A 15717-nucleotide genomic window follows, 5' to 3' on the forward strand; every position below is an offset into this window, starting at 1 on the left:
TCTGGACTATGGCACACAGTTATCTAGGTACAAGTATTCCTAATTATTTCAATCTCTAAAGATACTCAGTTTTCCAATTCATATTTTTTATCAGTCTATCTCATTCATAAATGAAATCACCCAAGCTCTTTTTAAATCTAGTCATATTTTTAGTTTGTACAATCTCTTACAGATATTCAATTCCATAAATATAAAGTATACTCTTTATTTATGTAAGCCCTCTTATTTCTTGTAGAAATCACCTGCAATGTACTCTCAAAGTGGTTGCAGTGAAGGATGTCAGTTTTCTAGTTCAGGTAGCATAAGGCTGAATAAAAATAAATATGTTATCCAGATGTTGTATTATTGATTTACTGACATTCCTTTCTTTCTGTTTGTGTTTAGAGTCTTGACCCAAATTTTAAACATACAAACATGAAATCAGTTTCCTATCCCTTTGTCATTTTCTTCAATTTTTTAAAACCTCACATTGCTTTTCCTGAGGTATGGGGAGCCAAAAACTGAAAACATCTCAGTAACAGGCCAGGTCCTAACACTTGTGAGTTCCAGGCCAAGAATATGAATGAAGGCTCACAGAATGTAAGTCTAAATATTGAAATTACAAATAAAGCTTTAAAAACCAGGGAATAAAATATGTTCTAACTCCTTATCTTGGAAAATAAACTTTGCTAATTACTTAAAAAGCCACATTCCAATTCCAGATTTATTTGTACTCCCTAGAATTCTCTGCAGGAACTTAGCAATGTGGAGAGAGCCAGCCTTTATTCTTATTTAATTACAATATCGATTGTTGAAACTGGGTAATGATTGCATAAGGGTGCTTTTTATAAGCTTCCCTTTATTTAATGTTAGCAATTTTCTAGAACAACAAAAAATAATATTAATAAAGTTTAGTGTCCCCTTGATAGATCCAAGAAATTTTATGTTCTATGAGAGGTTTTATTTGCTTGGCTGTGCTTCTTGAAGATTCTATTGATGTCTTCAGCATTTTCTTACACTGTACTTTTTTGTCCCTTTGTGGTCGCCAGTTCTGTAACTGGGTTTTTGGGGCGCTGGGGAGGCACAGCTCCCCAGAGAAAATGTTTCAAGTTCTTGGTCTCCACCCTCTTAAGAATGAGAGAGGAGACCACAGCAGGTGTGCTGTACGCTCATAAAAGTAAATATCGACTTTAAACAGAGTTTCTGCTGAAAGTGATTTTATTTAGGTAGAGAAAAAAGGAAAAAAAAGGAGAAGAGAGAAAACCTCCACAAGGAGTGCGGAAGGGGACTCCAGAAGGGAAGTCCAAGACAGAGAAAGATGGCTTCCATGAAGGGATTGTTCATGGAAGGGGACCCAAACATGGAGTCCAAAGGGATGTGGAAGGGGACTTTTAATCTGGGAGGAACCCCCATCTTCTCCAAGACCTCTGGCCAATGTAAGGAGTTCCTTTAAACTTCCACCGGGGTGATTGACTCTTAGTTTCTTCTTGCGCCTGCGAAATTTAAACATAAACTGTTAAATCTCCCAGATGGAGAGAGATAGGAAGAGGGGGCATGGCGCTGCGAAGTTCTACACCCCCTTGTGGACCCTGAAAAGAGAACATATTCCCTTATTATACCTTCATTGAATGTTGGTGACGATGATCAACATCATCTGTATAAAGTTGCCTTTTCATTCTTGAGCTCATCTTTGGCCTTGGCATCAGTAAGCAATTCCTATGATTCTTTGTCTCTCTTGCTTTTGTTTTATTTAAATAATCATTTATTATTGACATTGAAGTCCATTACAAGATGATGATCAAATTCTCTTTGTCCCACCTAATTCTTAGTTTAAACTTGTCTCAGAACACTTTGTGAATTTTCTCATGTTGAATTATATTACTTTTCAATTTTAAAAGTTAACTTTTCCCCTCTTTTACAGTGTCAGTTTTTCTAGAATATTTCTCTTTCCATAGACTTTACCTTTAGATTCATGACTTAGGATCTAAATTTAGGATTATACTATTTTAAGCAGACTTAGTGTTCTTTTTACATTTAAAAAAATAAATCTTTTTCTAACTGAAACCTATATTTTGCCAAACTTTCTTTTGCAAATTTTGGATAGCAGCACAAATGTTTTGTCTTTCCTTCAGCCTCAAGATACCTATTCAATAAGTGTGTATTCACTATCACATATATTTCCTATACCAGTATCTGTTAATTGTATTAATTAATGTATGTACATTTCTTTTTATTGTAGATTCTAAAGCAAACTACTGTACATAGACCCTCATGTTCAAGTTTTTAAAAGTTCATCTCTTTTTTGTTGATAAATTTTATCAACTTTTATGTTGGTAATTAAAATGGAAATATAAGATAAATTGGACTTATTTTTTGGGATTATTATTTTTATTTCAGCTTGTTTTATTGCACTGAACAGCTGGAGTAAAAGACATTAGATATCCCTAGTGACTTGAGGCTTCATTTTAAAAACCGGTTGTAATGGCTTTGCCGTGACTTTGTCTTGGGTTTGATCTACCATGTTTCCTCCTCTTTAGTGCTTCCTCAGCGGCATGTACTTGAGTGTGCACACATGCAAATGCAAACACATGGATATATTTGTGGTACCTACTATATCTTGCATGCTCATTCAAGAGATAAATATTTTTTAGTAATAAAACTAAATTTTAAAAGCCTAAAAATTTGGAACCAGCATTTTTATATAGACATGATATGTCATAGAGTCAGATTCTATGACTATCCAGTGTGTAAAACACACACACACACTGCACACACTACGCATATCCAAGAAATGATTCTAACAGTTTAAAAAGAATATATTTTTAGATTACCCTGCTTGAACTGATAATATCATTGCTATCAAAAGGATTTCCTGCCTTTCAACATTAGTTTTGATTCAATTCTTGCTTCCAATTTTCTGTTATAACTCTATGTTGACTTTATCATTTTATTCCAAACTTGTGCTCCAAAATGCATTGCTGATGATGTTTATATTAGTAGTTGTTCCGTGGATTTGTGCATTTACAATAAATACATTGGTAATCTTAAATTACCAGTAGAAAAAAAAGGACTTAATATTGAGTCTGCAAGAAAATATAGACAAAGTGGACATCAAAAATAGTTTTATCTGCATCTGTAATTACCAGCTGTGCAGCAAGTATAAAAATACATATTTTATATGTTTCCTTGAATATGTGATGTGGAGGAAGCAACACTATTTGTAAGCTTTTTAAAAGAGTTACAGTATCTTTACAGAGATACTATACTAGGATTTAGAGACCAACAGAAAAAACTTTTCATCTTGGTTACTCCACTTACTATCTGCCCGCCTTGGTCTCCCAATGTGCTGGGATTACAGGCATGAACCACTGTGCCCAGCCTGTACCAATGTTATTATATTACTTTTAATCTCAGATGAAATAACTTGGAAACTTAGAGAGGAAAAATATATTTTTATTCATATAGTAATATAATTTAACTCAAAACCTCCACATATTCAGGACTCAGATTATATGGAAATTTAGCAATAAATGTAAATCACAAAATTTGACTTTTTCATCCCATTTTAGTTTTACTTTTTTACATAATATGCTAGCCTTCATTTTTTTTGCTTTGTCTAAGCACACATGTTTTATTAATCGTAAATGTGAAAAAATAAGGGGTGTATTTTGTCATTGCATGGAAAGGAAGCTTAAAGACAATTAGATATTTTGTCAGGGGGTTAGATTTAGTTATAAAATTTACCTACCACAAGTTGAATTGTTTTCATTCTTCACTATCTCTCTGAGAGAGATTAGAAGAAGGAATTACAGTGTCTGCTTACATTGGGAGAACACTGAAAGAGAGCCATTTTAAATCACACAGTGTAAATTCATTGGTGGTCAAAGCTCAGCACGCTTCCACGCTTTTTCTTCTCCATATTGCTTTCTCTGGATGTACACATACATATATATCCCTTTTTATGTACAATATAAAGTGAAGGATGTATTTAAATAAGTTCCATCATAATTCAGTTAAAATATTTTATGACCTTTAATTATAAAGTCATATTTTGAAAATTGAGCTGACTCTCAAATCTTTTGGCATAGCATTCTGTCCTTTCTGGCATAAACTTGCCACTTTACTCTCATTCTTCACATTGTCCCTTTAAGTGACTCCCCTTAGGCAATTTTGTAGTAGTAACTGTTTATACATATCTTCGTTATGGTCTCTCTGACTTCTAAATATTTGCAAATTCTATTGCCTTCCTAGGTTCTGTATCACTCAGTTCCACTTCAAATTGGCTAATAATAATTCATTTTTCTTGTCTTAGCTGAGATGTCAGTAGCTTCTGCATTCCAAATTATTTAACTCCTTTGTACATCCCCTTTCCAACATACCCTTTCCATATACATACATCTCTGGCTCTCTTTGTGGTAATTGTATTTTTCCTGTAGAATGCTAATAATCTCTTATTTTTTCTGACTTTCACACTGGAAGTTTCTTCATAGAAGGGGATGTATTTTCTTTTTTTCCCTTCGTGTCCCCTGCCCCCTAAGCAATAGCCATAATATGTATTTAATAAAAATTAAATACAAATAAAATTCTATCTTAAAGGTGAAATTTCCCTAAATTGAAATAAACTGATAATAATTTTAATCAAGACTTTAATCATGATGTTAAATCAATGTGAAATTGAAAATATGATGATACTTTTTTCTATATCTCAAATATATATATATTTATGAAATTAATATATGTAGATTTGTTACATGAGAAATCAAGATTATCTGCAATTTTGCCCTCTAGTAATAGCTACTTTTGTGGTACATTTTCTGTTTGGCTATCTATGAAACTCCCTTTATTACATATTCAGTTTATCAATCGATAAGTTTCCATCTACCATTTAGAAATGCAAGATCTCTATCAAGAATTATCTTCTGAAAGCTATGTAGTCTTTCTTTAATCTTCTAACTGTATGTGATAGACATTTGCCATAAACTTTGATGTTTGCTGCCTTCTATTACACTAAATAAAATATTTAATTTTTAACTATTTGTACCTAAGTCTATAGGAAACTTAGATTTTATTCTTTGCATTTGAATATGACACACATGTGCATACATAATACCATTATAAATAATTCAAGTACACCATTTGTTGTGACTAATGCTTACAAGAGGGAGTGACAATGACGTTCACCAGAGATGTCTGTGTTTTTTTTTTTAATTTCCAAATATAACTGTTCTTTATTTAAAGTTTTTATTTGTTTGTTTATTCTTGTTTTGATTATACTATTGGTTAATAAAGTTGTTTGGAATTTTATTTATTGTTCTATGATTTCCTAAGTCTTATAGCTCAGACCAGTAATTCAGAAGTTACCAACATTTTCCAATTCCTATTCACAGGATGAAAACCTTGAAATATAAATGAACTGTGGCATAATGGAAGCATTTTGTAGCTGTTTTCCCCTGCTCTCTACATTAGTGCATAGACTCTATGCACAAAAGTTTATATAATTACAGATTTACAACAAAATTTACTTTTCACATATTTATGATTCCAATCTATCTCAAAAGTAGCTAATCAAAGTTTCCTAAACAAACTTTCAATGATGGACAGTGTTATTGCTCCTTTACCTATTACTACCTCTCCCTGTCTTCTTCATCCCAATCACTATATCTAAATAAATACAATTTGTTTTTTCTCATTTGAAATTTAGTTTAGAAAATACAGCACATTTTTACTTATCCTTTTCAAATAATTAAAACCTTTTACCTTACTCATGTAACATCTTCCTACATGATCTAATCTGCATTTAATTTTTCTCTGGCTAGCAGCACTAGATGTTTTGTGATTAGGGAAGCAGAAGTGATGAGACATTAATGGAACATAAAATATTTCTTTTCTGTATTTCAGTAAGTTAAGCTAAATTATGTTTACATAAATTATGTACATACTTCTTTAAACATCTCAGATAATCTTGTAAATATCAACCAGCAATGAAGGAATAGAGAGGAAGGGGAAAAGAAGAGGGAAGGGGAAGGAACAGGAAAGGAAGGGAGCTGAGGATGGAGGAGTTTTGTGTAATTGGAATTCTTATGAGGTTCTGGATAACCATTGTCAATCCTGGAAAAGGAGGAATTAAATCACAGTCCTTTATTAAATATTGAAAGGAAAAGAAAATGATATACATTTTGCTTTAAAACAAGTGGAAAACACAATCTAGTAAAATCACATGAATTTATTTGAAAACTATCTCAAGTTACTTAAACTTCCTAAACTGTATTGTTTTTATTTAACATGAATGGTATTTATATTAAATATTTGAAGATAAAATGTGACCACGTGAGTAAACACTCTAATCTGTGCGAGGTACTTAGTAAATACATTACATAATAATTAAACTCAGAATCTCATTTTAAGTGACGTATTTAGGAATGAGAAGGGAAGGTCTCAGAAGAAGCACAGTCAAATTAGTTTACTCGAAATCATACTTTCACATTTGAAATATGAAATCCCAACCCCCTTCATGTATTACTTCCCTTCCCTGGTTATCATGGGGTTGAATTAGTATCAGTCCCTTAAAGTAGACATTCCTAAATGTGCAGAGGTTTTTGGAAAGAAGAAGCATAACAAAATTAAAACAAACTAAATGGAATCCCTTGGGTTGTTTATTGAGAATAATTTTATTTCAAATATAAATGCTCTGAAACTGTATCAGCAAAGTAATAGCAATTAAGCTATTAAAAAAAGGTAACAGAAAACAAAGCATAAGAATTTGGTCTTGGATTTAAGCACATTGTGACTGTGATGTTGAACTGTGTTTCTGACTCAGTGATGCCTACAGTAGAGTTTTCTTCTACTGTGCCTATGGTGGGACAGTTGTGACCTAAAAATTAAAGCTCTAAATAGTTAAGCTTATTTTAAGAGCACTAACAGAGCAAAGTATATACACAGAAAAGAACATGAATTATACACTAATGAAATTTTAATAAGTGGAGAGTATTGGTATAGAAGTATACACCTCATCAACAATGTGGTTTTTTGTTTCTAATTTTTTTTTTTCATTTTGCAGGGAAAAGTCCGGCATTTACAGAAGGCTTTTGCTTCAAGAGTAGATAAATCCACACAGACTGAACTACTAGGCTATGATGTAAGTAGCTTTGTAAAACCATTTTTATCTTCATAATTGGTATTCAGACCTCCACAGCTTATTTACCTCTGCAGCTGCTGTGTCCATGCATTGATGTAGTCGGATTTAGCAGTGCACCATTCATCTTTTGCTCTTAAACAATCCTAAATACCTTCTGGAACTAAAAAAGATAATTACAGGCACCAACTAGCATATCAATGTCTTATTATTTTTTTAAAAGCAACAGTTTTGATGTAGTTTTATGAATTAGTGAATTAGAAAATTAGGGCAATTTATTTTTAGGAAAGTATTAATTAATTTATTAATAGTTTAATAAAGTTACTAGGTTTGTAATTACCAAAGGTGAAGCACATCATTTTTATATGCAGACACTTAAAAGCAAAAGCAGCTTTGAAGAAAAATTTAAAATAATGTTTTAGCTCTTGGACTTCAGCAGAAAGTAATTTTATTGAAAGTATTTTTCTGTTAGAGCAAAATACTTGTTGAACTGTCAAAATAGGATTGTAAAACATGTTTAATACAATATTGCATCTAGTAACAACAGTGATTTGGGAAAACATTGATATAAATACGCATCTTTTTCTTAAACATAGCCAAGAAATTTGCATTTTGCCTAAGTTCATGACTTTAAACTTCCCCTTGATGAAAAAATAAAGGACCTAATTTCATATTGTAGCTACATATATGAGGACCCCCTCTTCTATTTAAAAACGTTTATTATTATTCTTAGCACTTTGTTGATAACTAAAAATAAAATAGAGATAATTTTAAGTTTTATGATAATGGATAATGATAAATTATATGTTTATCTACATGTTTTTATGTTACATAACAGATGTGGATGCTACTTTTGTGTTGCCTTGCAAACTACATTAGTACATTGATATAAAACTACTGTTCTCTTTTAGGAAATAAACCAAAGCTTTGAATTACTGAACAAATTGATTTCAAATGTTTATATACCTTATTTTTTTAATTAAAAAGAACACTGAAAACTGTGAATTAAAAAATATTCTATTACATTTATTTTAAAGATATGTTTATTCTATATATCTAAATTCTAGATTTCAATTTTATGAGTAAAATGCTTCTAGCAGTGTTGTACATTATTTAACTTACGTTGATATCTATTTTTAAAAAGAAATAATTTTTATGGTACTTAAAGAGGATTTACCACAGTGATTCAATATTTGTCTTTCTTAGGGGATTTTTTCCTGTCTAAAAATTTGTTGTTGTTGTTGTTATTTGAGATGGAGTCACACTCTTGCTCAGGCTGGAGTGCAGTGGCACAATCTCACTTCGCTGTAACCACTGCCTCCTGGGTTCAAGTGATTCCCCTGCCTCAGGATCCCAAGTAGCTGGGATGACAAGCATTCGCCACCATGGCCAGCTAGCTAGTGTTTATGTTTTTAGTAGAGACCAGGTTTCACCATGTTGGTAAGGCTAGTCTTGCACTCCTAACCTCAAATAATCTGTGCGCCTTGACCTCCCAAAGTTCTGAGATTACAGGCATGAGCCACCGCCTGCTGCCTAGTTTTTTTTTAATACAAAATATTTATATGATAGTACTTAGGATATAAATCCAATATGTATTTTATAAATAATCTTTGTATATATAAATCTGCAAGCCAGAGTTTGTTCAATATGAGTAATAAAACCATAGTTTTCATTAAACATTTGTCCAATAAAAGATCATACAACACAGGGACTACAAGTTGAATTAGAATCCAGTTACTTCAAAGCCCCCAATTTTTAAATAAGTCAACTGAATTTCAGAAAAGTAAAGTCCCTTTTTTACTACACATGGCCTTTGTGGGGAGTCTAGTCTTTTATTTAAAGTAATGTGTTCAGAAAAGGGAAAACAATTATGCATTTGGATTCAAATTTTCAATTTTATTCAATTTAAAGAAACAATATTTGGGAGACTGAATTTGAACTTTTAAAATGACAATATAAATATAAAATGTAAGACTTTTATGTAACACCATCAATTTTATGTGACACTGTTAGTGACTACTTGTGAGAATGGGTTACTGAGCAATGAATGACACCTCTGGGGAAATGACTAATATGTGGACAGTTATTCTAACACAATAGTTACCAGCAGTCTATTATGTATTTGCCTATCCATGCCTCATAATTTTCTTATTTCTACAATATTTCTTACATCAATGCCATTTAGTTCTCTAAACATGTAAATAAAAATTTAAAATGAAGGCATGGTAATGGTTAATCCTCATTAAATCTTAATTGTTTCTAGCTTGTTTCATATGTTATGTGATAGTTTAATGTATTTTACTGTATTTAATTAAGGTTATAGAATAATACTTTTTTGACAGTGAGTCCTTAAAGAATCTGCTTTGTATGAGCAAATTAAATTTCTAAAATATGCGTATACAAACTTATGAAAGCAACTAGATGTAACTGTAGTACTAAACTTTATGGCATTTTGCATGTGAAAAACTGAGGATGGAAATACTTAAATAAACAAATCAAAAATAAGCAAACGTTTTAAGTATGATGAATTACATAACTGGAAATATATGATTTATAAGTAGTACAATTTCTTCCATGACTAGGATATATTTTCTATATTTTTCAATATTTATTTGTAAATATTTTTTAATATTTTATATGCAATAAGAATCATTATTCTTCAATTTATAGTATTTTTTTCTTTTTCCCCATAAGGAAATATAGTTTCACCTTATTTTAACTTCCAAAAATATTCTATGCACACATATATCTATTTATAATTTTCAAATTTTGTTTATTGTAAGTATCTCATAGAAATCTTGTACATTATGTATGTTTTTTATACTCATTTTTTTCTTAAAGCTGCCAACATTAGTACAAATTGTTTTTTACAGATCATTGTGGATCATGTTTTATTGGTATGAGTATCAGAATATATGATACTGTATGTCATCATTAATATAATTTCCTTGGGAAAAGAACTGTTAGTACACATTTTGCTTAAGATAAGAAACAAAATCCTCAGAAAACATTAATTATAATAAAATCTATTAAAATTCACTGCCTTGAATAAGTTTAAAGATTTGTACAATAAACTACTTCTATCCTGCACCAAATTTGTCAGGAGACATGAAACTAATGTTAGTTTACGATGTGCTCTGACTTCTAATGCACATGGCAAGACTTAAAAAAAAAATTAATTAAGAGTGTCTCAGCACAGGCCTTTACACAATAGTTTTTGTGATGAAGGAGATTGTTAAATAAATGATGAATGTGTCTTAAATAATCAATGCCAATTTAACCTCTTCCACCTTCCTCTTTCTGCAGAGGCTTAGTTTATTGAAAGATCAAATAATAATTTCTTAGGTGACACTTGTGTTATTAAAACAGGATAGAAGATGAATAGATGTAGTCAAGTAGCAGTGCTGCTCATTACAAGATTACATTGAGAGGCAGGGAAGTTTTTTATCTAATTACATCAACTGTATAAACAGATGTTCCAATATAGCATATATGCTGTCTGTAAACATTTTATAGCTTGAACTACTGCAAATAATATTTTGATTACAAGTTTCAGAATGAATAGTCAAAATATTCTAAAGATCTTGTATTATGACAGTGAGAAAATTCAAATATTTTCATTAATTTGACATCTTTATGGGCAGCTTTTTTTTTTTTTAACTTCCATTTTATGTTTTGAAGAAGATCATTTTTGAAAACGTGACTAGTTGATTGGCCTTAAGTATAAGTTTTCTTTTCAGATAATGCCTGAAAGTGACTCAGAATGGTCACCGGATTTAAACTTTCTCTGAGCCAGAAGTGCCCTAAAGTTTTAAGGAAAGCAGTTTCTTCCTTTCATTAGCTGTGATTTACACTTACATTTAATAAGAAGTCTTTACTAGTCTTGAACTTGCAATGTTTTCTTTAAGGCTTCTGAAGTTATCAGGTATTTCATTAAGTATTAAATTATTACTAATTACTGTTCGTCTAAATATCATTAGGAGTTTCAGTTTGGCTACTAAAAAGGACTGAACTGTGGCATCACATTTTTTGTCTCAGTCATGTACAAATAAAGCATAAATCGGTTTGTTAATGGATGCTCATACCTCTGTTTTTTAAATATTTTAACACACTTTCCAAATGGTGAGATTTGCTTTATAAAAACAGTTTTCTACTTATATATGATGAAAATAATACTATTTGCATTATGAAAGTACACTTTGAAAAACTTTTCAATGCAATTATCTGTGTATTTCACAATCTCTGCTACTTAGATTTAATTTTGGTGGTGCTCCTGGCACAGTTAGTTTGCAGGGAGTTCTAAAAAATATGAAAATAGTTCATCATGCCATATTCATGTTAGGAATAAAAATGATTAGTTTGTATTGTAATTGTTTTATTAGATAGAGCAGAAGAGTTTTTTGTGCTGTGCTAATATATTATGTCTGCCTATGGATTAAGCCCAGTTCTAAGAACTGAATAACTATCAATTAGCCTCTCTTGTCATGCTGCTAATAAACTGCAGTTTATTAAAGTTTCTGTTTTGCTTTTATTTATTACTTCTATCTTCTTAAATTCAGTACTTCTCCTAATCATGTATGAATTGTGCTCTGGCATTTATTAGAAAAAAATGACTCCCCCGCATATGCTTCATCTGTTTATATTTACTTATCTCAGATATTTCTGTTTATTTTCACAAATTAAAAAACAATTAGTTTTAAAAATTGAGTTATATATTCCAGGGTTTCTTATGAACTATAATTTTTCGTATTACATTAAAGATAACTTTTAGATAAGAACATTGTTTAAAAACACCTACAGGAAACATGATCATCTGCCTTGGGTGCTTATTAACATTTAATGGAGTCACATCTTATTCAGTGGTAATGTTCTAAGGGCATTGCTTTTGAAAATTTATTCATGCTTTCATTCAACAAATATGACTAAGTCCCCTCTAGCAGCCAGGCTCCATTCTAGGTACTTAGAATACATCCTTTAACCAAACAAAAAATATTTCTGCATGGAGCTTGCATTTGATGAGGGCATACTTAAAAATGAATAAGCTAAATAAATAAGCAAATTGTATAATGCATTTGAAGGTGCTGAAAAAAATGTAAGAAAAAAATAACACAGGGAAAGAATAATTCTAAGTGTATGGGGGAGGGTCAAGTCTATGATCAGAAATTTTAAATAAGGTGATCTAGGGAGGTCTGAGTTTGAGATTTGAGACTTAAAGAAGGTAAAATGAAAATTGTGTTTAATCAAAAACTCCTTTGTGATGTACTCCTTCAAAATTCCTTGACATCCCTTCAGTCAGTGAGAACAAACCACTTTGTCGTTACTGGAGCCCTAGATAAGAATAGTTTCATTTAGAGGTTGTGCAGTATAAAAATCATATTCTACATTATAAAACCTAGATTCAGCCTCAGTACCTCAAGACACTCACACTAGAGGAATAGTCTACCTGAAGGAACAGCCAACTCAACTTCTGTATCATATTCACCTAGCATAAGCACTGAGAAGAAAGCTGGGTAGAATCAACCACACTGTATTAATTACATTTGCTTCTCCTCTTTCTTTTTGTTGTTTGCATTCGCCCTACCCTCTTTTTTTCTCTGAACACTATTCTGCCAGAGCAGAGACAGATGGATTTCTATGCTTTAAATGTATAATTAGACTTCCTTGTATATCAGCATATCCCATTTATCAGAGGTGTGCTGGTGAAACTAAACAAATATAGGAAGCACTCAATGATTACTTGGTGAAAAAAAATTAACCAAAAGCCACTAATGTTTTTATAATTCTAAAAGTTTATAACAAATTAATATGCATTGTTTTATTCACAAAACATACAGCTGTAGATATTGCTATATACTATATAATTTTTTATATTAGCTTTTTGTATCCAACAAGTATTTAAAAATTACCGCTTTATGCTTTTTAAAATGAAGTATTAAATGCAAATCAGCATAGATAACTAGTAGTTTCTAAACATAAGTGCCGACGTGCAGTTGTTGCTATAGCGTTGCTCTGAATAATTCTTTCTAAAATCTTGAATCTTTGCTTAGGAGCCAGATCCCCCTGGACTGTCGCCAGGTCTTTAATTCTGCAGTGACTACATAGAATTAGTATCAGTGAACCAACAGCTCTTTTGTTAAGAGAATGTGTGGTTGGGATTCTTATGAGGAAAACAGCAAGGCTAGATGTCACCTATGAAAGTTTTTATAATTATAAGAATATTCGTTAAGATGAAACAGAACACAGGAATGGGCTGTTGCTGGTCCAAGGTTATAAAACTTGAGTTGCAGAAGAAATAAGTTTTGAGATCTGCTATACAGCAGGGTGACTATATCATTATCATACTATTATCATTAATAATATAAAAATATAATACATTAATATAATAATACTAATACATTAATGATAATGTATTATGTATCTCAAAATAACTAAATTTCAAATGTCTTATTACAAAAAAAGGATAAGTAATGTGATGGATGATATGTTAATTTGTTTGAGTTCATCATTCCATATTGTATACATATATCAATATCAATATACCACATTTGTACCCCGTAAATATATACAATTTGTCAGTTAAAAATAATGTTGGCTTAAAAAATTTAAAGAGTACACATAGAGGAAGTTTTATATAGTTTAAACTGGTAATAATAGATATTATATTTGCTGAAAATTATGTTGTGATAGTGTTGATGAAAGAGAAGAAAAGTACGTATTTGTTGAAAAGAAAATTTCTCCCAGTTCACTTCTACTTCCAACTCAGATTTCCACCTTTATAGGAAATCTAAATTTAATTTCAAAATTTTTCTAATATTTTTCCTAGACAGCCTTAGGAGTCTTTTACATTATCTAGTGTACTAAGTGGCATTATATAAGAAGTCCTTTTCGAAAGAATTTTTACCAACCTTTGGAAGAAAACACCAAATATAAACTTGAAGTATCTCTCATTGTCTGTTTATGATGCATCAATCAATTGACGCTAATTATTATCATTTGTATGAAGTTAAGTTCTATGACTTTGTTCAGGTACTTGTTTAAAGTATATTTTTGTGGACTTATATTAATTTATTTCTGTCAAAAACATTGCTTTCCTTTGTTGTGGTCTACAATCAGGAAAGATTTGCACAAAAGGAAATTTATCCTTATTTTATATATATATACACACACACACACATATGACATACATATATATACACACACATAAATATTCTTGAAATATATATAAATATCCTTGATATATATTCAAAATATATATAATCCATCAAATATATATTATATCCTTCAAATAGATGTATCTCTTTGAAATATGTCATTGAAATATATATCTGTACCTATGCACACACAAAAACATTGTCTCTTAATACACACAGACAAGCACATATATATACACACACAGAAATAAGGCATAGGTACAAAAATGTTTACTTTTATTTGATGTATTATTTCTATTATAAAAGTTAGAATTAAATGCACATTCTTTAAGTTTTTTGTGTATATAATAAGAATTACTGGGAATCATATCTTACATTAGCACAATGTTTAAAATGGTTATTTGAATTTTAATATGATTAAATTTATATAGCTATTAGCTAAGCATATTTGTTGTCCAATTTTATTATACTTGGCACATATTAATATCAAGATGATTTCTTTTTATGATAGTAATCAAATTAACTCTCAGAAGGACTAATTTTTTAATCACAGAAATCATAAACTCACCTTCTCATGAAATAGTGATAATTATTTCCATAACATAGGTATGATAGTATTTTGTTTTTCACAGTACACTAGGTCATGGCTTTCCTGTTTTGTCATGGTTGAGCTTTTATTTCACTAGGCTATCAGATTTCATTAATTTAAGTTATTTAATTTTTCCTTTAGTTTTCTCATTAGATCTGCTATTCCCTTTAACAACTTCACTTGTACTTGATTTAGATGCACAAAAAGGGATAGTATGTACCAAGAGTATTAGTCCTCATAGTGGTCTTTGTCCATCAAAATGTTTTTCAGCCACTTGATTCATGCTTTGGGATTTGAGAATAGCTAGCTTTTACCTTTTGCCAGTGAAATAACTGACATGATTTTAGAGGAAAAAAGTCATTGAAATGTTTAGATTAATAAAGTTTCAAAATAAAACTGTAAATGGATTTTTAACTTATAAAACATCATAGAGAGCTGAAGGGAAAAAAATCCATAAATGTTTGGCTTAAAGCAAACCAGCAAAAGAACAGGGATTTTTTTCAGAATATTATATTAAAAAGTTTCCTAAAAGAGAGCCAGGCATATCATTAACCTTATGCTCTATAAAATAAGAATACCAGGAAATTTTGCTTTTTTATGATATCACGTGTTAAGACAGTAATTAGAATTTTAAATTTATGAAGTTGATCTATTACTGAAAAAATTTATACCAAAAAGAATATAATTTGCATTTAAGAGTACTTAAAGAATCGAAGTTCTATACATATCAGAATTACTTCAGATTTGCCATTTTATGAGTTTTGTGTGTATAAATAGATTTATAGATTTGAATTTAAGCTATCAAATTAAAGACATTTATTTAAAGTGTGGTTGAATATAGAGTAACTTTCAGAGAGAAAAGTACT

The 15717-nt window shown here is 30.6% G+C and overlaps 1 protein-coding gene across 4 annotated transcripts in view; it reads left to right on the forward strand.

Moving 5' to 3' along the window:
- CCSER1 (coiled-coil serine rich protein 1) overlaps positions 1 to 15717 on the forward strand; it is a 1355695-nt gene that overhangs the window by 731241 nt on the left and 608737 nt on the right. For all 4 annotated transcript variants that reach the window (XM_012437740.2, XM_012437738.2, XM_064369230.1 and 1 more), the window contains exon 9: positions 7037 to 7114. In XM_012437740.2, coding sequence (XP_012293163.2) covers positions 7037 to 7114 — 78 coding nt within the window. The remainder of the gene's footprint in view (positions 1 to 7036; positions 7115 to 15717) is intronic.

This window comes from Aotus nancymaae, unplaced genomic scaffold, assembly GCF_030222135.1.
Source record: "Aotus nancymaae isolate 86718 unplaced genomic scaffold, 86718_ANA_hifiasm-v0.15.2.pri h1tg000006l, whole genome shotgun sequence".
Classification (NCBI taxonomy): Eukaryota; Metazoa; Chordata; class Mammalia; order Primates; family Aotidae; genus Aotus; species Aotus nancymaae.